Source organism: Takifugu flavidus, chromosome 18, assembly GCF_003711565.1.
Source record: "Takifugu flavidus isolate HTHZ2018 chromosome 18, ASM371156v2, whole genome shotgun sequence".
NCBI classification, from domain to species: domain Eukaryota; kingdom Metazoa; phylum Chordata; class Actinopteri; order Tetraodontiformes; family Tetraodontidae; genus Takifugu; species Takifugu flavidus.
Window position 1 is genome coordinate 9,608,795 of NC_079537.1, and position 21,016 is coordinate 9,629,810.

The window sequence follows — 21,016 nt, forward strand, 5'->3', positions numbered from 1 at the left end:
TTTTCCCACCATGTTCCTGCGCAGCGATAAGAGCTCGTAAATCCTGGAAGAAGCCAAACTCAAATCTTTATCTCTGGACACGGCGGCTAAGCTCCGCGCCTGGCTGACCGCTATCGTCCACGGCGCCATTTACCCTCCGCCCGGTCTGAATGAGCGCCGCCGCACATCTGGAATCCTCGGTCCAGCGGTTTCAGGAGTTTTCCTTCCGCCTCTCGTCATTTCCTTCGGCATCAACCGAGATCCAGCGCGGCGCCGCTAATGTTTTTATTTTCTATCTGAAATAATCGAATAATGCGGAATAATTAGGTGTTAGCATGGCTGTGCACCGGGAAATGATCCTCCCACGCGTTGCTTGGGCGGTTAGCAAAGCTAAAAGTGGGATTAGCGGTGTGGGATTAGCGCTACGTCCTAGCGGAACGCGTCACTTTGAGTATTTGCAGGAGTTTGCGAAGAAATTTGCTTCCACAGCATCTTCGGAACGGCCACCTCGCCCAGACCGACCACAAATCATCGCTACGTGTTTTGGGGGGAAAAAGCACTTAAATATGCATGAGCAGCAGAACGCCGCGCGACGCTCTGCGCGCGCTATTAAGCTGCTCTGCATTCGCCGCGCAGCGGCTGCGAACGGGCCGGAATTCTAAATCGGTGTCCTCAGACGCGCGTGTGTGCTGCATGTAGACCTAAACACCCCCCCCCCCGTGTTGTTTCAGAGCCTGAGATGCTAAGCTAGCCATCCACGCTCACTAGCACGCATCAATAGCGCTGGTTTTTGTTTTAGCTCCGAACTTTTAAAGGTGACGCTGTCGTTGCTGACGAATCACACACGATCACAGATGTGGAGAGATCAGCTTGTACAGGAATAAAGAAGAAGAAGAAGAAGAGCTCTTTTCTTCCAGAGCTCTTTTAGGCTGGAGAGAAGCTCCGTTTTACACGCTGCCAAGTTTCTGGCGCGCTTGGCTGCGTGTTTGTTTGCGTGTCGGAGACAGAGCGCCTGATTGATCGTCAAGCTGCTGCGTTGCATCGTGCGCCGTCGTGTTCACGCTAATGCGCGCCCCCAGGCGCTCTGCCTTTCATTGCCTCTTTGGAAAACTTCCGCTGGGATCCTCGGAAGGATCGTCGGGAGTTTGCGGGCCGGACGGAGGTTCTGCTGAGCGTAAGTGCACATCCGTCAAGATAAGGGCTCTAAACAACAAAGAGCTTTCGTTTGCTTTAAGCCGCGCACGCGCGCGCGTTTCTGCTCCACTCGTTTAACACTAAACAACAAAAATGACCATTTGCTGAAAATGGCGCCCAATATGGCGCCGCGCAGGCCAACATCTGCACATTTCCCTTCGGCGTGATGATTCACGTCAGGCTAGCAGAGTTGGCGCTAATGTCAGGCGCTAACATCAGGCGCTGACACTGATGGCGCTGGTGCTGATGAGGCGCGTGCGCGGTGGGATGGGGGGCAGCTTCAGTGTTTGAAATATCTCCGAGTCCTTAAACTACGGCTATGGGTCCTGCTAGCAGGTTAGCGGCTCCCGCTTCGCCTTCCGGCGCACTCTTGCTAACACTTTGGTGACTTAGCGCAGGTGGAGCTAATCTGTTTGCTTTGCCCTTCAGTTATGGTTGGCGGTCCCGGGGTCTGGACACGAGTGTCTCCCATAATCTCTTAATTAGGCAGTGATGAACTCTTCATTTAGCATGCAAAGCTACGCCCTCCGCAGTCATCTGGAGGCCAGCGCTAATGATCTCAGCAAGTGGCAGCAATCCACTGGAGCGCGCTGGCGAGGGCACATTAATCTTGCTGGTGATCCGGTTGATGAATGACCCCGGCCCAGAAGCTCTGGCAGATCCCACCTTAATTATGCTGCAGGAGCCGCACCTGGGAGGCACCGGGGGACGTCTCCCTAACCGGGGGGAGGACGCCTCGGGAGAGCTGCGCTCAGCTAGCGCGAAGCAGGAGCAGCTCGGCGGAAGGACATGAGAGAGTGACGCGGTCTGAGAGGGGAGCAAACGACTGTGATGATTTCTGAAGACAGGTCATTAGAGGGAAGTGATTTTTAGGCCACTTCCAGGAGAAGAAACTCGTTCCAGACATCATATTTTTCCCTGCGCCGGTGCGTCTCTCTCCGCTCCTGCAGCACATTTGGCTCCGGCATTTATCTGGGCTCTAGAAAACGAACCTCAGCAGGCTGGAAACGCTGAATTTACACAAGGAATGAAGCAATAAATGTGATTAAAATGCAGCAAAAGGAAAGAAGAATATAAGAGAATATGTGTGTGTTCCGTGTGTGTGTGTGTGTGCGCTCACATTTAGGACCTATTGAGCACCATAACATATACACTCACAAAGCGGGCCCATGATGCAAAGTGGGACCTTCTGTTGGGCCCCCCAGCTTGAAGGGGCCTGTTAGGTTGGCTGATGTCAGAAATGGGTTTAGTTCAGTGTTACGGAGTTGGTTGGGATGTTCAGGGTGTTGCTAAGGAGCTGTAACGTGTCACTCATGTGGAAGTCCCACAAAGATATGAAGGCGAGTATGTGAGCGTGTGTTTGCTAATCGATACGGCAAAAGCCGATTTCTGCGTCGCAAACGATATAAGTGCATCCGTGGACAATAACGTTGGGATGGGAAAGGTCAGGCAGGAGGGGGCCAAAGCCCAAAGGAGTTCCCTTAAGGAGCAGCGGCGTCGAGGTCGCATCCATCACTTTTTATCATCTAATTAGCCGGCGGCGTGGCGGGCCGGTCAGCAGCCCGGGCAAACAGGATTATTGATCGGATTAAGGACAGTATCTATCATTTCACCTCGCCATCGACATCCCGCCGGTTTGAGGGCGACGGAGGTGGAGAGGCAGCAGCGGAGTGTGACGGGAATCAGGGATGGCGTCGGAGACGGACGGTTGTTGGCGCTCAATGCTAACGGGTTTGTTGGTGGAGAGAAGAAAGTGGGAAGAAGAGGTGAAATGTGGCACCTGCGGAGGGATACGGGGGCGCGGTGGTCCCAGCGGGCGACATATTTAAGTGAAGGAAGTCACGTTTTCCACTCCAGACTCCCCAGGACAGAAACCCACCGGAGGAACGTTCTGGGATGGTCGGCGAGCAGCGACACGTTCGGAGGTGTTAAGATGTGACCTTCGAACCTCAAGAGTGTCCGGCGAGGAGGCGCGAGGAGGAGGGAAAGATGGTTCTTGAAGGTTGGGAAGAACATTCTGGAGATAAATAACCAAACCTCATTTCATTTTTTTTCTTTGTGGAAAAGTTTTCTTTGTTCAAAGGAAAAATGAGCCCGTCGGGTTGCGTCATTATTCTGCTGATGGAAACGCTCTGTTCCTCCTCGTTGGACCTCCAAGGCCCTCCAGGATGGTTTCCAGACCTTTGGAGGTCTCCATGGAATGACGGCGCTCTGGAGAACACGTTCACCTCTGTCCACATTTGTACCTCGCGCAGGTGCACGACAGGAAGCTCAGCTCATCAGATCCAAGTTGGGAGCCTCAAAGAGAAACGTCGCTTTCTTTTAGGTTCTGGTTCGCGTTTGTAAATAAAAACAAAGACGTGATTCTGAATTAGGTCCCCGGGGCTCTAACGACACATCAGATGATTGATTTGACAGGAACGGGGGGGGGGGGGGCGGTCATGGTCAGGACGCCGCGGCGGCGGCGCTGCAGAAGCATTTGCAGGCTGAGCCCGACTTTAATTCCAGGTACAATCCGACCAGAGATGATTCACACCTGAATACAGGCGCAGGCGTGAGCTGCATGCTAATGACAGCTGCAAATAAAGCCGCCACGCTTCACGTTCCGCCAGCGGCGCCCGCCGATCTCGGCGCCGCTCGGGTCAAAAAGAAGTGAGACCGGGTTTAACCGGCCGGCTTCACTCCCTGCGACATCCGGGTCGGGGCGACGATCTCGGCGAGATGTTAGCGGGGACCCAGAGAAGCCGCTCAGCATCTTCTCATCATTCCATCCACCACTTCTCCCGCCTCGGGGTTCTCCTGCTATCGTGGTCGGCGCTCGCTCGCTCGCTCACTCGGGTCTGATGCGGAGGTGACTCACGCCGGCAGGAAGTCGAGGGTTTACAAACAGGTCGCTTTGTGTCTGAGAGCTCTTCGCTTCCGCCGAGAGGCAATTTGGTGACACAATCACTTGGACAAAGCCATCCAGCGCTCCTACGCGCCCTCGACTGTCCGACTGCCTCCGCCGCTCTTCACCTCCCCCTCAGCCAATCGCCGCTCCGCTCGTCCTGAAGATGCAGCCGGGACAGGACGTCAAGCATCACACATATTGTCTCCCATTACCTTATGAATCACCCAGCGGCCAAAACGCCAAAGAAAAGGGAGAAATTAGCCAACGCGTTGGTGCTGTCGCACTTTGATGCAGCAGCTTCCTGCTAGCTGCTCCCCTCGCTTCTTCCGACGGGTCGGGAGCACGCGCCCACTAGAGGGCGCCAGAAATCGTCTATACTTCAGCCGAAAGTTGGAAAATATTAAAGTTTCCCGCTGGCAGAAACTTGTGTCCACCCGGTCAATGCTAATAAAACATTAGCGCAAAGACTTTCCTGACGTTTAACCCCTGGAAACACTTCCTGGTCGAGGTCGGCCGGGGTCACGGCGTCGTTTTAAAGAAGTTGGCGAGGAGTTCAAGGACAACATCAAAGGACTACCGGGGCAGCGCTCTGCTAACATTTCCTGGTATTTTAAACCTAAAAATGGAGGTTTTCTCCTCACATAATAGGTGAATCAGCGTCAGTGGTGCAATTTAAAATCCTCGCACAGCAACGGCGAAGACGTTCAGGTCTGCTGAGTATCCCAATTACAGGCTGCTGACGTGCTCCATGTGTAGGCCTGGATAAAAGCAAAGGCAAATGAAAGCATCGCGGCTCAGAACACCACGAGTTTTATCTGTAGCGGTTTTCAGAAGCTTGTGGGTGATTTTGGTTTCATCTGCAATGCTCCAGTCGGAGCCAGCAGGGTGCAGACACGAGCTTTGTGTGGAACCATCTCCATCTGAATCGTGTCTCGCCGACGGAGTCCATTCCCGAACTTAATAACAGAGACGCATCATCTGAAATAAGACGTCAGGTTCCGGTTCCATCCGTCCCCAAGTGGGAGCAGAAGCAGCCTCGCGTCACGGTGTCTGGACGGGAAGGCTGACGTCCGGAGCTCCGCTTGCGCGCAGATAAAAACGCGCTGCGTGTTGGCGCGGCGACTCGCTGGAACGCGGTTGAGGCGGCCAGTGCGCACCGGAGGACCCGCGCAGGGAGTGAGGGACGGCGGGCAGCCGGAGGAGGAGCCGGGACCGCGCGAGGAGGAGCAGGATGCAGACTTTCTCTGGAAAGTACGCGAGCAGGAGCGGCGGGAGAGGCGGTGCGCGCATCCGTGGATGGATGTGACTGGTGTGTGAAGCGGCGGAGCGGAGTTCGGACAGGAGCGCACTTTCATCCCTGCTCATCGCTGCTTTCTCCTCCTTTATCTGACACCTTCACAGGCGCCTGGATGGTCTTTACCTCAGCAAGTTGACCCCAGAAAACTGGCACCGGCGGCGGAATAACGCGTCGACCGATCGGGGAGGCGGGAGAGGGGGTATTTCCCCGGAATTGGAGCCGTCTCATAAAGATGCGAGTGGCTCGGCTCGGCTCGGATCGGAGCGGCTTCAGGCTTCCCTCAGCGGCAGCAGCGCGGACACGGACCGATTCTCGCCGGTGATTTTTGTCCATGCAACACTCGGGGTGGAAACATGTCTGGCCACTTCTGTGAGAGGATCGCTGCTGTCAGAGATGGCATTTTGGTCCAGCACCTCGGCTTTCACCTCTAAAGTGCCCCGGAAGATCTTATTCATGTTCACCCTGTCCCTCTCGGTCACCTACCTGTTCTACAGCCTCATGAGCTGCTACAACTCGCTGCGGTTCCCGCTGCAGGAGAACTACGTGTTCCAGGGCCGGCTGGTGACGGAGGAGGCAACTTTGGTGACACTGAGGGAGAAACTTTACTCCTCTTCTCAGGGCATCGCGCACTTCACCGAGGCCGAGAGGACCACGCCGGTGTTCCCCCTGAAGGAGCATGCCGAGGCCGAGGAGAGGACGGCGGACTGGATCAGGACGCAGGCGCCTCCGACCAAAGCCGCCGCGGAGCCGAGCGGCGCGCCCGAGAGGGAGCGGCCGGAGCTCAGCACCACGGACAGCGAGCTGAGGGCCAACTGCACCCTGGATTACGGCGTGAAGAAGCTCCCGCAAGCCATCATCATCGGCGTGAAGAAAGGGGGGACCAGGGCCCTGCTGGAGGCCCTCAGGGTCCACCCCGACGTCAGAGCGGTGGGAAACGAGCCGCATTTCTTTGACAGGAACTACGAGAAGGGCCTGGACTGGTACCGGTGAGTTCTTAAGCAGCAGAACACACAGGGAAGTCTGTGATGCAAGTTCATTTATGTGTTTATTTAAGCAGAAAGAGATGAAAAAGAATCTCTTTTTTTGATGGGATGTCTCTGAATTGCCGTCTGTGTTGCTGGAACACTCGATGGTGAGAGAGAAGGTTCCTCTAGCAAACGTTCTGTACTGAACACCCATTTTGGAGCCAGAACTTCTGCATCTGTTTGAGTTTTATTTTTGTCGGATTAACAGATGAAATATGTGCGGATGGTGATGCTGCGCACGTGCAGCCCTGCAGAGGCGGCTCTGTCAGGCGGAAGTTCACCTGTTCACCTCTCCAGGCGGACCCTGAACGCATCAGCTGTGTTTGCGCGCAGGTCGGTGGACCAGCTGGGTCTCTGTTCCGTTTCCATGTTTATCCAGACGTCAGTCACAGTCAGGTCTGGCTCTCGGGGCGTTAATGTTGTTTGACGAGAGGAGACCCGGATTTTCTGATGGAACCGATGAGCCGAGGAGGACGACACTGACTCACGGGTCCTTCTGCTTCTCCGTGGAAGTCTGGCCTGCCTTAATGGTGGAGCATCTGCTTCCATCACTGCGGAGACGCGGGATCTCTGGGCGGCTTGTTTGGTGTGTTAACTCAAGCTGTCTGCTCGTGTTGCCACTGGAAGGCTCATTAACCAGCGGGGCAAATGATTTTTTTAAAAAAAAGCCCGGCTGAAGTGTGTCTCTCCCGATGGAGTCAGACACATCTGGATCGCCAGAGGGCAGAGGTCAAATGCTTAACAACGTCTAATGGCGCTTCCCTCTCATCCCGACGCCTTTTGTTTGTCTCTAAATGAATCATTTTTCCGCCTCTCACAGTCCAAATCGCCCCGACTAATGTGCGTTTAATAGACGTGAAATTGCGCTCGTGCACAGATGTTGGAGGAGCCGGCGTCCCCGGAGCACCACCTGCTCCACAGTTTGATGGGGACCGACAGAAGGACCAGGCCCGAGGCGTCCTGTCGGAGTCCCGATCAGGCCGAGCAGAAGGATCCTGAACATCCTCTTCGTGTTGCCTGTTTCTGGGCCGTTGTTGCCTCCACTTCCTGTGAGGCTCCGGACAAAAGTCGTCAGGATGAAGGGATGAAGGACACTTCATTGCAGTTTTTTTGTTTTTCCTGGATTCGTGCAGCCAGATTGACCCACATCGGGTTTATACTGGGTCCAATCCACCGGAACATGCAGATCCTGGGTGGAAAATACGACCTCTCACTCTCTACACGGACAAATGGGTTTTCTGTAGAGGCGACAGGTGACAATTTGTGCTGCCTTGCTGCAATATTGTTACTGTACGTAGAGGTCTTACTTCAGCCGGTTGGCACCTCTAATGTAGCCGCCGCCGCCGCCACTTATCTGTCGACTTGAGCGGGAGTCAGGGAATTGGAAGACGAGAAGAAACATTTGAGTGCTGGTCTGTAACATCTGTCTGTGCAGTTTATCGGAAAGATAAAGTGCATTATAAAATGCACCGGAGGAGTGATTAATTATTGATCACTTATCAGGATCTGATTCCGACGAGTCTTTCACACCTGTTATGGACAAGCTAATTGGAGCTAAGGAGCTTAGCGTGTTTCGTTGGGAAATCAAACCGTTGGCAACGCGTCATAATTTCATCACTTTTGAGCTTTTTAGCAGCAGTTGTATTGCTTGTGTTTCCTAAATTGTCGGCTAACCAGGGGTGGATAGAACAGGTACGAGTGCACATTAAAATGAGTTGAATTCCTTCCTGTAGCTAACCTGGTTACTGAACTGTGAAGGCAAGAAAAAGTAAACACGCAAGTAAAAACAATCACAAAACCGTCCTTGACATTCAAGCTAACATGACTAACAGTATCAGCCTCAGGATGTTAAAAATAACTCCAAAGTTTCCAAAGTGTGCCTGAGAGATTAATTCCAGTTGAGAAGCATCAAATAAAACAGCAGAAGGCAGAAGGTTTCTCATCTGCTGAGGCTCAATGGAATTCTGCTCTGCGTTCAAGTGTGAACCGGACAGTCAGCAGAGCAGAGTCAGGGTCCGATCGCTCCTCTCCCACCGAGTCAGAACGGCTTTTCTTCCCGCTGAAAGAGGCTGGTGTGGAGCCATTGTGTCCACAAATGTGCCCTCTAATCAGGAAATTACGCAATAGAGGCGCAATTAAGCAATTCTGACTGCCGAAGCGTGAACGCTTCCTATGTGATATTGTTCGTCTTTGATGAAATGCTACGCTCAAACACTTGAAATGGGGGTTTTGCTGGCTAAAGGAACCACCGTTGGTACGTTATAATTGACCTTTTGGTGAGTCTGAATGAATCCAGAGGCGGGGCTTAATCACTAACTGAGCCCAACCATGTGGGGGCGATAGAGGTATTTAGAGCCCACAGCAGCCTCTTCTGGAGACTCCAGATGTTTCAGACAAACAGTTGGACGTGTCACAATTTCCAAATGTGCAGCAATGCTGTAAACAGTGGCCATGTTGCCATGGTTACCAACTCAAGATGGTGAGAAGTGGAGAGTATAATCCATCTGAATGGGCTCGGAGCCACATTTGACTGTATCAGTATTGTGTCAGAGTGAGGACCACCCAGCTGAACACATATTCAATAATCTGACAGGCGGCGATACACCCCCGTAATATCCACTCCACACACACGCGCGCAGGAATCGGTGCACAAACGCTTTATAAATCCACTTAAATGATGAAATACAATCCAGTGGAACGACTCCTCCAGCCGATTAATCTGTGTGTACGAACAAGGCTGTTTATAGTTTCACAATCATGCGCGGGCCAATAACGTGGCAGCAGCCGTGAATTACCCCCTCTCGTGTTTCCCCGCGGATGATTAATGAGATATAAAATCAATTTACGTGCTGGACGTAATCAAACAACTCCCAATGACAATATTGAAGGCGGGAAGATGAGACGACGCGGGCACGAGCCTCTCCCGGAATGTAAATGACGAACTTCCCGCCTAGCAGGACGTTAGCGTCTTTTAAAATAGCGCGACGGGAGATTCGTCACGCTGAGAGAAGAGCGTCCAAAGAAGGCCTTCGTGTTTGTACCTTTTACCTAAAGTAAATCAGCGAGCGCCGCCCCGGAATCAAAGTTTTATTGAGCTTTTCAGAGCTCTGACACCTGAACGTTATTAAAATGACGCCTCATCCCCCGGCGCCGTTAAAGATGAGGCGAAGTGCGTATAAATCCAAACAGTCCGAGAGGAGCTTGAAAAGCCGTCAGCTGACTGGTGATTGGTCTCAGGGGACGCGTTCCTGCTCCGACAGTCTGAAAATATATATTTTTTATTAATCATATACCCATGTGCTACGAGATACAGCCTTTTGGAAGAATTCCCTTCAAAGAGCCTTTCATTCCCAAACTGGGTACCACGCTTTGATACGCAGATTCTGCCAGGACGAGGTTAGACGGAGCGTTCCTATCAAACAAGTCCTTTCTTTGACGGACATTCTGAAGGATTTTAATAAGTTATTTATTGAAGCGGCATCAGAGAGCTTAGAGGGAGAGGCTGTGGCGTACCTGGAACCTGTGGTTGTTGGACGGGACCGGGAGGGAGGGCTGGGAGCCGTGATTGGAGACACGGATGCACTGCCAAACCCGGCAGCTGAGGCTCAATCCAGCGTTTATCCCCGTTTAGCCCCTCTTAGTCGCATCCCGCGCAGGTTAGCCCTCCACTCACCTCACCTGCCTCTACTCAGCCGGGAGATGGCAAAAAGAGCAAAACGGTGGGCCGCGTCTCCCCAGCATCCCCTCCGGCCGGACCCGCGTGCCGCCGCCGCGCCTCCCCGTCCCCCACGCCACAGGATCTGCCCGCGCCTGATAAGACGGCACCAACCCTCACAGGGAAGCACCTCGGAGTGCTGCGATGACGGCACCGCGGTTGTGGAATTAAACTTTTTAATTAGCGCCCTACCCCCTGTGTCGTCAGAAGAGCGGACAGCCTCGGTGCTGCCCCTCCACCCCCCCCTTTTTTTTTTGGTCCCCCACTTGATTAAATCCCCCCCAAGCATCACAGGGCTCTGAGACCTCAATGGCCACAGGAGCAATCATGTTTATTCCTTGTTCCAGCGTCTCTTTAGATGCAGTATTGCTCATTTTCCCCCCTCCCTTCCTGCCACCTCAGCTCCTGCAGGAGTACTTTACAAATCAATACACGGACCTGGACGCCGCCGGTGGGACCGGTGTGGCGTGGGAGTCACCTCCATCCTCCAGCAGTGAGGCCACAGAAGAGTTGTGGAGCTGATTGTGGAGTGTAATGTTGGAGCACCGATAAGTAGCTTTGCAATCATCCAACTCAAAACTGCACTTTCCCGTTACACTTGAATTAACCACAGCCAAAGCGCACATGTCCTTTAATGGAGTGTGCGTGTGCACGTGCTCCAAGTCCTTCTGCTGTCGAAACATTTTGGAAGCACATCTATGGGTGCCGATGTTGAAGTGCTGTCAGTCGTCGGTTAGCTTAAGCGTCTCCCTGAGCGACCGCTCGCATCAGCTCGCTGCTGGTTTCATCTTGTTGAAGCCGTTTTCTGTCTAAACGGAGGCAACTCAGATTTTTGGGCTCTTTGCCCAGTTCGGACCAGCACAGCTTCAGACTGCGGCAGCGTCGGCACTTGTGATGACCAACAACGACAACACACTGCAGCAGGGTTCCTGAACGGTGCTGGTCTGGTTTCTGGAGGCCCATCCCCCCCCCCCACACACACACCAAATAAAAGCAAGAAAATGCTCCATTTATATTTGCATGAAACAGTCTGATGGTTGGAGCCAGTTTCATCGCATCTTTGGTCATTTTCTGAATAAATTCCCATCCTTCTCTCCTCTCCTTTCAAGTGGAAGTCCATTTTACTTAAAGTAGGAATTTAATTTCCCTCCGTTGCCACCACATGGCCGCGGGTCACAGTTTAGCATGGCGGCTCAGTTCTGCTTTATTTTTCTGTCCATCACAGCAGACAGATTTCCAAGCTTCCGTCTCCCGAGACGACAGTCCGATAGAACGCCGGACCCGTGTTCTTTTGTTCCGCGACATGGACAGATTGTCTGAAATCAAAGGACGCAGCTTCATCTCTTCAATTATTTATTTAGGAGCCAAACTAAAGCACAAGCCACGGTCATTTGATGCCCAAAGGGATCCGTCTCCCCCGCAAGAACATTTGTTCGCCGTGGAAACGCACTGATGTGTTTCTGCTCCGGAGGAACAATGATTCTGCCGGGTTCACGGGCATCTTTAAATCTCTGCAAATAAGACTACCCTGGGACAAACGCGCCTGTCCATCATACTTGTCAAGATTCCAATTTCCCTTCCACGTCTCCCGGAGCACTTGTGCCGGCTCCTGATTGGCTGTGAGGGACGTGGTCTCATGGCACACGCGGCTACATTTGTTCATCGGGAAGAAAAAACCCTGACAGGAATGGTCACGAGGCCAACAAACAGGGACTGCAGGGAGTTTGTTCCAGCGAGGCTCCGTAGCGGAAGGTTCTGGACTGGATCGTACAGGTAGCGGAATTATGACCGTTAGAGCCTGGGATTTGTAGTTTCCTTTGATGTTTGTGGACCTTTTCTTTGATCTTTAAGGTCTGATCTCCCGTCCCTGCGATAATCCCATGACTTCATTCAATTATGGACGTGCTGGGACTCCGGAGGTGCGAGCTAATTCCTGTGCCAACACCCCTAAGTCACGGTCGCAAACAAAGACAAACGCGCTCGCCGGCTTCCAGGATCCTGTTTGCTGCGATTGTCCCGACGCCTTTGAAGTGCCACCTCGCTTTATGTTGTTTACACATTCATGCTGCAGATCACCACAGGGGGCTCTGTTCCCAATAATTTTAGCTCAGCGCGACGCGGCGGGAGTTGAGGATTAGATGTGTAAACTGCACCCAACATATGTCTTACATATGGTCGGGACTGAGCCGACGGAGCGGCTCTTTTAGCCTCAGATGAGCTAAAGGCTTTGTTTTAGATTAATATCCCTGATATAGAGCTCCACCTTGTTGCTGAGGTAGGCCTCAAATTAAATCTGCTTTGTTCTGATTTATTTGCCTGAAAATGACATTTCACCATCAGAACGGGCGGGATTGTGGGTTTAATCCTGAGGAAACTCCGGGTCCAAACGGCAGAAACGACTCCCAAAATTACGGTGTCGGGGAACTGTGGTGTCGCAAAAATGCATCACGTACGAGGGGGCAAAGCTCCAGCGAGGCAGCAGCGGCAGCGACTCCTCTTCCCTCCCGAGGAACGGGAGGCTGTGCTCGACAAACGCAGCTCGGTGAGACGCTGAGCGCTTCAGACAGCGGAGCTACAACTACCCTGCAGCATCACTGCCCAACATCCCAAAATGTTCCAGACAGTTCCTGACAGCGGGTGTCTATTGACTATAATTGTGGCTACATTTGGCACCAACTGGCTGGTTTTCAAAATAAAGCGCCGATATGCCTCACAGCCCGGTAACGCGACAGCTTGTTGACATTTTGCTTTGCACCTGCGGGAATTACCGCGAGCCACAGATAGCATCAGGGCTAGCTTCCTCATTAAAGGAGTGAGGAATTGGAGGGAACGGGAGTAGCTGGAAAATAGACTTTGCTAAACCAATCACTGCTGTCCCCGAACGCCAAACAGTTGAGTTGGGCCGCAGGTGTAACACAGGTCAGGGAAGTTACAGCAGAGCGTCATTTTATCGGCATCTTTACCGGCAGCCTCCTGGTGCCGGGAAATTCCGGAGGCTTTAACGAGATCTTTGGCATCCACCAACTCCACTGAGAGTCGGATTAAGCAAATTAAATTCAAAAGAACACTTTTAGGGATTATGCTAATTGCTAATGGTTTTAGCAGGATGCGATTGTTTCCCCTGGATATCGTGGATTATTAGCGTTAGAGATTAACCGCTAATGTTTATCAAACGCTGCTAAACATGTTGGTCCCCCCCCCCCAAACGTTGAACTTTTGACAGGTTTTTGAAAATTTTGGGATGGATTGTGCAAAAAGGAGTTGATCGATGTTCGACTGGTCGGACGGGTGAAACCAGATCTTGTTGTTCTCGTCCTCATCTGCTCATTTGTTCCTAATTGACGTTGATTTGATCTAAATAGGATGAAAAATATATTAAGTCACAGAGAGCAAAAAGGAATTGAGAACTAGAACATCCTGTCTCTTCGTTTGGGGGGTCATGGCAATCACCATGGCGATGACAGAGGTCTGCATTAACAAGGGCTGCAGTTCTAACATGTTCTGAACATGAAGTCGACCTAAAAGCCTCGAAGAAGGAAAAAAAAGAGAAAAACATCACAAGCGTTCCGAGTCGGAAGCTTCCGGTTTGGTTCTCAGTGCCAGATGTTGGTTTGGGTCCTTCATCCCTCCTTACAGACTCCAGGCGTTCCACCAGCACCTTCTTCTGAATTCTTGAGTTCGCGAGTTTGCAGTTAATCATTCCGTGCATCCCAAACGCGCCCGTGCACGCCCGTGCACACTCGTCTCCCACCAGACGCTCTCTGATCGACCTCCAATTTGATTCCTGCCTACGAGGCGGCGGAATCTTAAGTATGAATTGATTTTTAAATGAGCACAAGTTCACTTTGGAATGGGGGGGGGGGCGTGGACGGGACCGTCTGCATCGATCAGGGCGGAGGAGGAGGGGGCGCTCCGGGTCGGGCTCAAGGTCGCCCTGTCGTCACAGCGATGAGGTTTGACCTCGGTGTGAAGGCGTTTTCATTCTGTCCAGGTGTGACACGCCGGTCATGTGACCCAGGTGTCCCCGTGGACCCTCTTCCTCGGAATCTTTTCCCGTCATGCCCGATTCGAGCGGGATGTCTGATTCCGCAGAACCAAAGGAAATGAGGTTCTCGTGCTAGTTTCACACCAGCGGTCTGGGCTGCGTCGCCCTGGCGGGGGCCGAGGACCCGGGACAATCAGGGGCTTTGCTAACATGTCCGCCGTTGGACATCAGGAGCGTCGGCTGAAAGACAACCGCAGCTCATTTGTCCCGGACCGATGTTTGGCATCTGTATTTCTGGACCCCCCCAGCAGGTCGTAATAATGGATTCACCCGCGATGCTATTATGTTAGCGAGCGTCAGACCAAATCTCCCTCTTAACACGTTGTCTCCAATTAACATTCTCCAAATTTCCGATACCATTGCTGAATGCAAATGAGGCTCCTCCAGCGTCTGGGGGCAAACTTCCATTTGTTTTCTACCACACCTCACTTTTACGGGAACAAACACACACACACACACACACACACACACACACACACACACACACACTGCGCGCCGGGCGAATTCAGCAAAGGCTTCTGGGGTTTTGAAAATTAATGAGGCCTGATAATTAGTTAAGCAACACCAGAGGAAACGCTCCCACACCTCGAGAATCCGGCGTAATCCGCCGGCATATGTTGGCTCCTGTCGTCCCATCGCTGACGAGCAGATGGGTCGTCGCCGCCAGACGCGCGTTTGAGGGGGCGTTTCCGTCGCGGCGGCCATCTGACCGTCCCCCTGTGTGAGGCGCGGACCATGAAGGGACAACCCGGACACACGGCGTCCTGATCCTGCTCGCGCTGCCTCCGTTGCCGTCCCAAATATAAGTTCTAGATCCGGGAAGCTCAGGTGGAGCGCTCCGTCCCAGCAGTTAATAGCAGCCGATGACGTTCCTTTAGCTTTTCCATCCTTTCCGTCTCTCTCTGAATGTCGCCACGTCTGGGGCTGATGGGGGGGTGGGCTCAATAGACACTTGAAAGGCGCCGCGGCCCCTGACCCGGATAAGTGCTCGCCAGCAGAGTCCGACGTGCTGCTCTTTTGTTTCCCCCGTGTCATTTCTCTAAGTGGCTAAAAGCTGCAAATGTAAAAAAAAAAAAAAAAAAAAGTTCTGTCAATTTCCCGCAAAATAACCCGGGAGAAAAGTCGTGTGGAGAAAATGACGGGACTCCCGTCGTTCCGGTGCGATTATGGGAAAGAACGTCGGGTTTGATGGCATGTGAGACGAGGAACAATGTAGCCAGAGAGCGTTTCTCGGGATACGGAACCACATCTGAAGGCCTTGATTTAAAACAGCTCTTTTGCACATCGATCCCTTAAACCTATCAGAGGACGGCGCCCGCGGCCCTCTGAAGCGTGAGAACTCACATCCCTCATTCCATCCAGTTCTCCGTGGATAATCCGCCCGTGGTTCCGCGTGGCGTCAGCGGCAGTCGCTGTTTTGGAAAATAAAGCTGCAGTCTGGCGATGAAAGCGGGCCGTTGGGGTGGAGGTCAGGCCGTCCGGGGGCGTGTTGGGGTCACCCATGAGAGAACAACCAGAGGAGTTTATTTTCACCGTGCGCTTCGGGAAATAAGTCGGAACGTCGAGAAAAAAAATCAAATCGCAACGTTGAGAAAAAACCTTTTGAGACTTTGGGTCTGATCTACAAAAGGCCATTAGAGGAACGTTAGCTGTTAGCTCACAAACACGTTGCTGTTGTCGCTAATACGAGTTTAAAGAGACGAGACATTAGCATCCGATTTGTAGCTTCCTGTACGGTTAAGGGGGAAAGTAATGGGAGAACGAATCAGCCAAGTGACCGTTTCTCCACCAATGTTTTGGGTTTTTTGGGTTTTTTTTTTTACCTCTTTTTAACGCGACAACATTTAATTTGCATTTTCCCAAATATAAGACAAGTTTCACAAATCCAGTCGTGGATGTGGACCAAATGAATGTGTCACCCCGACTGCTTGAACGCGCAGGATGCTCGGCCGTATTAGCGTTAGCTTGGCTCTTGGAGCCTCTGGTATCCCGGTAACCTCGGCGCTCCGGCATTTTTGCACATGCGTGCGAGAAACGCGGACGCTAGCATTGATTGCGTCGCCTCCCTCGCACTTAGGTGCCGTTTCTGCTCACCGATCACTGCGCTAACCACCGGATCCACGCCTACGTTGACGAGCCGCCAGGAGATAAAGTCACGCCCGTCGACACGTCTTTACCTTTCATCGACAAAAAAGCACGCCGCCTCGGCTGCCCTCTTTATCACCGAATACCTCGACACCTTGATTTAATGCGCCCTCCAAGGTCAGAAATTGCCTCCACAGACACGCCCGTCGAGCAGCCGCGGCGCACAAACCGGCTAACGCTGAATATCGAGCGTGATGGCGCCTTTGTCCCTCCAGAAAGGACGCAGAAAAACACGCAAACCGCATCTTTTGATGGCTTCTGCCGCCAAACATAAAAGTTTATGGGGCCCGGGCTGCAGCTAACGTCCTCGAAGCGGAGCGCGGCGCTGGAGCCGATTGGGTCTGCCGGGGTGGCGGCAGGCGGCCGCTTCCCTCACGCTCGCGTCGCTTTTTGTTTCATCTCCCGAAGAGGCAAAGGCGCTCGGACGGAGGAATTATCCACGTGTCAGCGTGTGTTTGTCTGGTTAGCAGAAAGCGGCTCTGGTCGGATCCGAGGGCAGAACCCAACCGATGCCAAACACGCTTTAGCTGAGCAAATACACGCGTGACGCGCACGGGAACACGCCAACATTCGGATTTGTTTACGCGCCATCGATCCCCTCCCGCCTCCGCCGGGGGATGGGCGGACTTCATGAAGCACAGCAGCAGCTCTTCTCGAGGACTCTTCAGGAAGAGTTGGGGCCGGCTGGATCCTCGTTGCTCCTTATTCCGGTTTTTCTTCCCCTGCTATTAAAAATGATGCAGCCCGCCGTAACTCTTGGCAGCGAGGCCTTTGTCTGGGTTTGCCAATGAAATGCCGCGGTGGTCCACAGGCATGAATAATGCAGAGCAGCACATAATCCAGTATTTATGACTAAAGGTGACGCGTCGCGATCGCATCTGCATGTTTAAACTTGCTGCCGGTCGACGACAAAGAGATGTTAATTCATCCGCTTCCTGGCGTCCTTGCGCCGGAACGTTGCTCAGATCCTCGCGGTTATGCAGGAAAACCACCCAGAGAGGAAGGGGGGGTGGGGGGGGGGCTGTGTTTCCGCTAAATTATGCACCGCAGCGTTGTTTATCCATCAAGCTCGGCTCCAGCTCACAAAGAAATTCAGGATTAATTGGCAACACCAAAGTGGAAACCAAACAGACGACACGGAGCGTTCCCCGAAGGCCAGAAGTGGCTCTGCGGAGTCTTTAACCTCTGCACCCCGGCGTTCCCACAGGCCGGAATGTGCTGACTTAAATGAGGAGGAAGAGCAGATGATGAAGAGCAGCTCTCCGTCCTCGCTCTGATCCTGGGACGCGAGTGGGAATGCAGCTGACTCAGATGGGGACGAACTTCAGCCGTGGACGTTAGCGAACCCTCCAGAGACACCTCGCCTATCCGGGGAACGCTGCCACACCCGACGTGCAGAGGGGAGACGGGGGCTCACGGAGAGCCGGGTTTAACCCTTCGCTCTGACTGATCAATCACCTGTCTGACGTGATTCTCGAGACCTGGAAATACGGTTGCAGCTGAGCGATATAAGCTAGCAGCCAACAAGCTAGCAGCGGACAAATCTGTGATTTTCTTTCCGCCTTCTTAATTAAGCGATGCCTCTGCCGTCAGCGTAGCCTTCAGCCACTTTATTTTGGGAATGTGCTGCTAAATATTTGCTTCGGATATCCAGCGGTGTCGAGCGCGGTGATCCCAGCGCTCGACACCGACTCGGAGCATGAAAGGAAACGCAGATCAAATACAGCAAACACCCTCGCACTCGCACAAAAGACTCAATTATGTAGCCGATGCTCTCTCGCACTTTCCCGGGTTGAATGCAGGCGCTCGGAAGAGGGGACGTACCTTTGTTGAAGGATCACTGTTAGCACAGCGGCGACCTTGGACGACAACTGCGGTTTAATTTGGGCGAGTGCACGAGCCCCATTTTCATGCACACCGTTAATATGCTAATGAGGGGATATGCTAATAGCCACCTTCAGTCCTGTCCTCTCGGTGATACCTGCTTGTCTGTGCTAATACTCGCCGCCTCTGTCCTGATAGGGGCCACGCTGTCCGGTCACTCTTATCAATGAGGCTGACAGGCCCGAGCCGGGGGGGGTGGGGGGTGGTGGGGGGGGGGGGGGCTCTTAATCCTCTGACACTGACGTCCAGTTTCTTCATCTCTTTAGAGGAATTTCCCTTCATCCGCTCATACCGCTCCAGCTTTCTTCCGTTTGATTGGGTATCATTTGAACTTTAATTCCATCTTCAACAGATCTGGTGATCAAGGCAAGATCGTTTCCCGTGGCAACCCTACGCAGACATTCAGCCAGCTAATCGAACCGGCTCTTGACTCTGTTGGGCAGATTAGAGATCAGCGTCGTTATGACCACAACACGTTTGGGGTTCCCGGGGAGAACCTTGGATTTTAGATTTGGTTTGCATATTAGCCACAAACTGGACTTTAAACCTCAAATCCAAGCTTGTGTATTTAAGTAGAGGACCGGAACGTACCATCGCAGCTGTTGTAGGGTGTTGCACTCCTTATATCACCCATTCAGTGGCGCATTCTGGGCTATGTAGCACACAATAAAGCCGCCTTCATTCACACCCACGGCTAACTGCCCCCTAAACATATTTGTTTTATTAAATGGGAACTGAATGAAGGATGACTTCAATTCACTGGAAGGAGAGAAACGTGATCCTTTGTCCGTGTGGTTTTTCTTTGTTTTCCCCCCGCGCGTGCTAGCAGAGCGTGAAACTCTTGAGCCTCGCTTTGGCGCGTTCTCAGATTTGCTGCCAGCGCTAGCCGGCGAATGCTCAGCGGGACTTCTGACCCTTGCTTCCAGGCTTGTGGCCTACATTGTATTGAACAAAATAAATCTTCTGTGTCGTCCCCTGAGGGGCTCTGGATCGCTAACATAACAGAACCGCACAAAGAAACAGCCGGGAGGACAGCGGGACGAGGGCTGCTCGCCGTCTTACTTGGAACGTCGGGATCGAGCTCTATAGGAACAAAAAGTCATTTGATTGGCGTCTTTTCTTTCCGTCCCACCTGCCTTTGAAGTCTCTCCATCTGAGATGAAAGGGTGAGAGCTGATAGCGTTGCGCTCGTCTCATCCTAAGAACAGGAATATCACACAGGAAGTCTGCGGTCCTGTTTAAATCTGACAGCTTAAAGGTGCCACAACAGCTGGAGCGCACGGTTCCTTCTGCACCTCATTAACTGGAACCAGTGCTTGTAGGCGCCTGGAAAAGTGAAAACAACCGCTAATTTACCCGGGTTAAAGCTCAGCGTAGCGCACCGTTGCGTTTAAAGACCTCGGGATTCTGGAGTTGGCTGTCCTGTTGTTAGCGCTTTTATTAGCATTTAGCCTTCAGCAGTTCGCTACGTCGGCCGGCCGCCATCGCATCTGACAGGTTTAGTAGCTCAACCGCATCGGCCGAACTGCTGAGTCGGCGAGTCCCGTCCCCGCTTCGTCACTGCTCGAAACGGGACAAATCCCAGCGCGTCCGTGTGCCGGGAGGCGTTCGGCTGTGCCGGCGAGAGAAACAGTGATGACAGTCAGCTAATCAGCGCGCTAATAACGGCCGCTAACGAAGTCCTTCGATTTCGAGATTAACATCTACTGTCGGCCGCGGAACCAGAACAACGAACGCTCCGTCAAACGCGGACGGAGGACGGGAACGTTGTCCGACCTTCCACATCTGTTGACGCCTTTATTCACCTTGTAATAACTGTAATAACTCTGGAATAAATCCTGAACGCGTGGAAGCGGCCGAGGAGTTACCGTTGCGGGCTTCACGCTTCGGCCTTTGTTCGGAGCGGAAGACGTCCTGAGGACGTCAACGATGCGTCGGGACCGCCAACGGCATCGAAGGTCAAATAGGTCGGCAGCGATTGTCATTCAAATTCCTCGTAATGATCTTTCGAACGGCCGGAAAACGTCCTCGTCGGAGGCTCGGAACAGTCATTGATGCACCTTTTCTCAGTGGACTTAGCAAGAATAAAGTGGTTCACACACACACATGCACACACACACACACACACACACACACACAGATGTCTGCTCTTGTCATGCTGGTTTAATAAGAGACAGTGCAGAGTTAGAGAAGACAATACTGGGTGTTTGCCCCCCCCATACTGGGCTAATGGCCTGGGGAAGCTGATTAAATACCACGGGAGCTTCTGTCCAACTGGCTTAATCTTGACAATGCAGCATGTGGGTGAACAGTGTTCCGCCGCGTCTCAGCCGCCCGTATAAAGACTGGAATTAGTCACGCGTCCCACGTCCTCAAGTCATTCCTTTCTGTGCCGTTACTTTACGTATTTCCTGCCATAATAATAAATATCAGCCTCGGAAAGCTTCACATCCTGGAGTCACGTGGAGAAGCGCCAATAAACGCCTGAAGCTACAGCCGGAGGTGATGCGCCACCGCCGGTATCCCCTCAGAGAAACGTGGGCTCAGGCTAGCTAGCCCATTTGAACGTGCACAGCTAAAACTTTGCTAATAATAAAGGTGAATCAAACCAAAGAGAGCAGCAGACCCGCCGCTAGGGGGCGCCAGAACGAACCGTCTACATTAAATTGTGATCCATGCAGCCGCTCTCGGACCATTTCCGACGTGCCTCACCCCCCAGGGGTTCTCCGCCATCATCGCTCTCTTTGCGAAGCGTCCGTCCTTTTCAGTGTACTCAGCACTTCGCCTCTCCACGATGCCCCGAGTGCCCGGTGACATCGCTCAGCTCGTCCACTCACCCCAT

The 21,016-nt window shown here is 52.7% G+C and overlaps 1 protein-coding gene across 1 annotated transcript in view; it reads left to right on the top strand.

Moving 5' to 3' along the window:
* The first annotated feature begins 4,891 nt into the window (after nt 1-4,891).
* Nucleotides 4,892-21,016, top strand: part of hs3st4 (heparan sulfate (glucosamine) 3-O-sulfotransferase 4) — a 38,787-nt gene continuing 22,662 nt past the window's right edge. The window contains 1 exon segment of the mRNA XM_057014952.1: nt 4,892-6,346. Within this exon segment, the coding sequence (XP_056870932.1) occupies nt 5,754-6,346 (593 nt within the window). The 5' untranslated portion in view covers nt 4,892-5,753.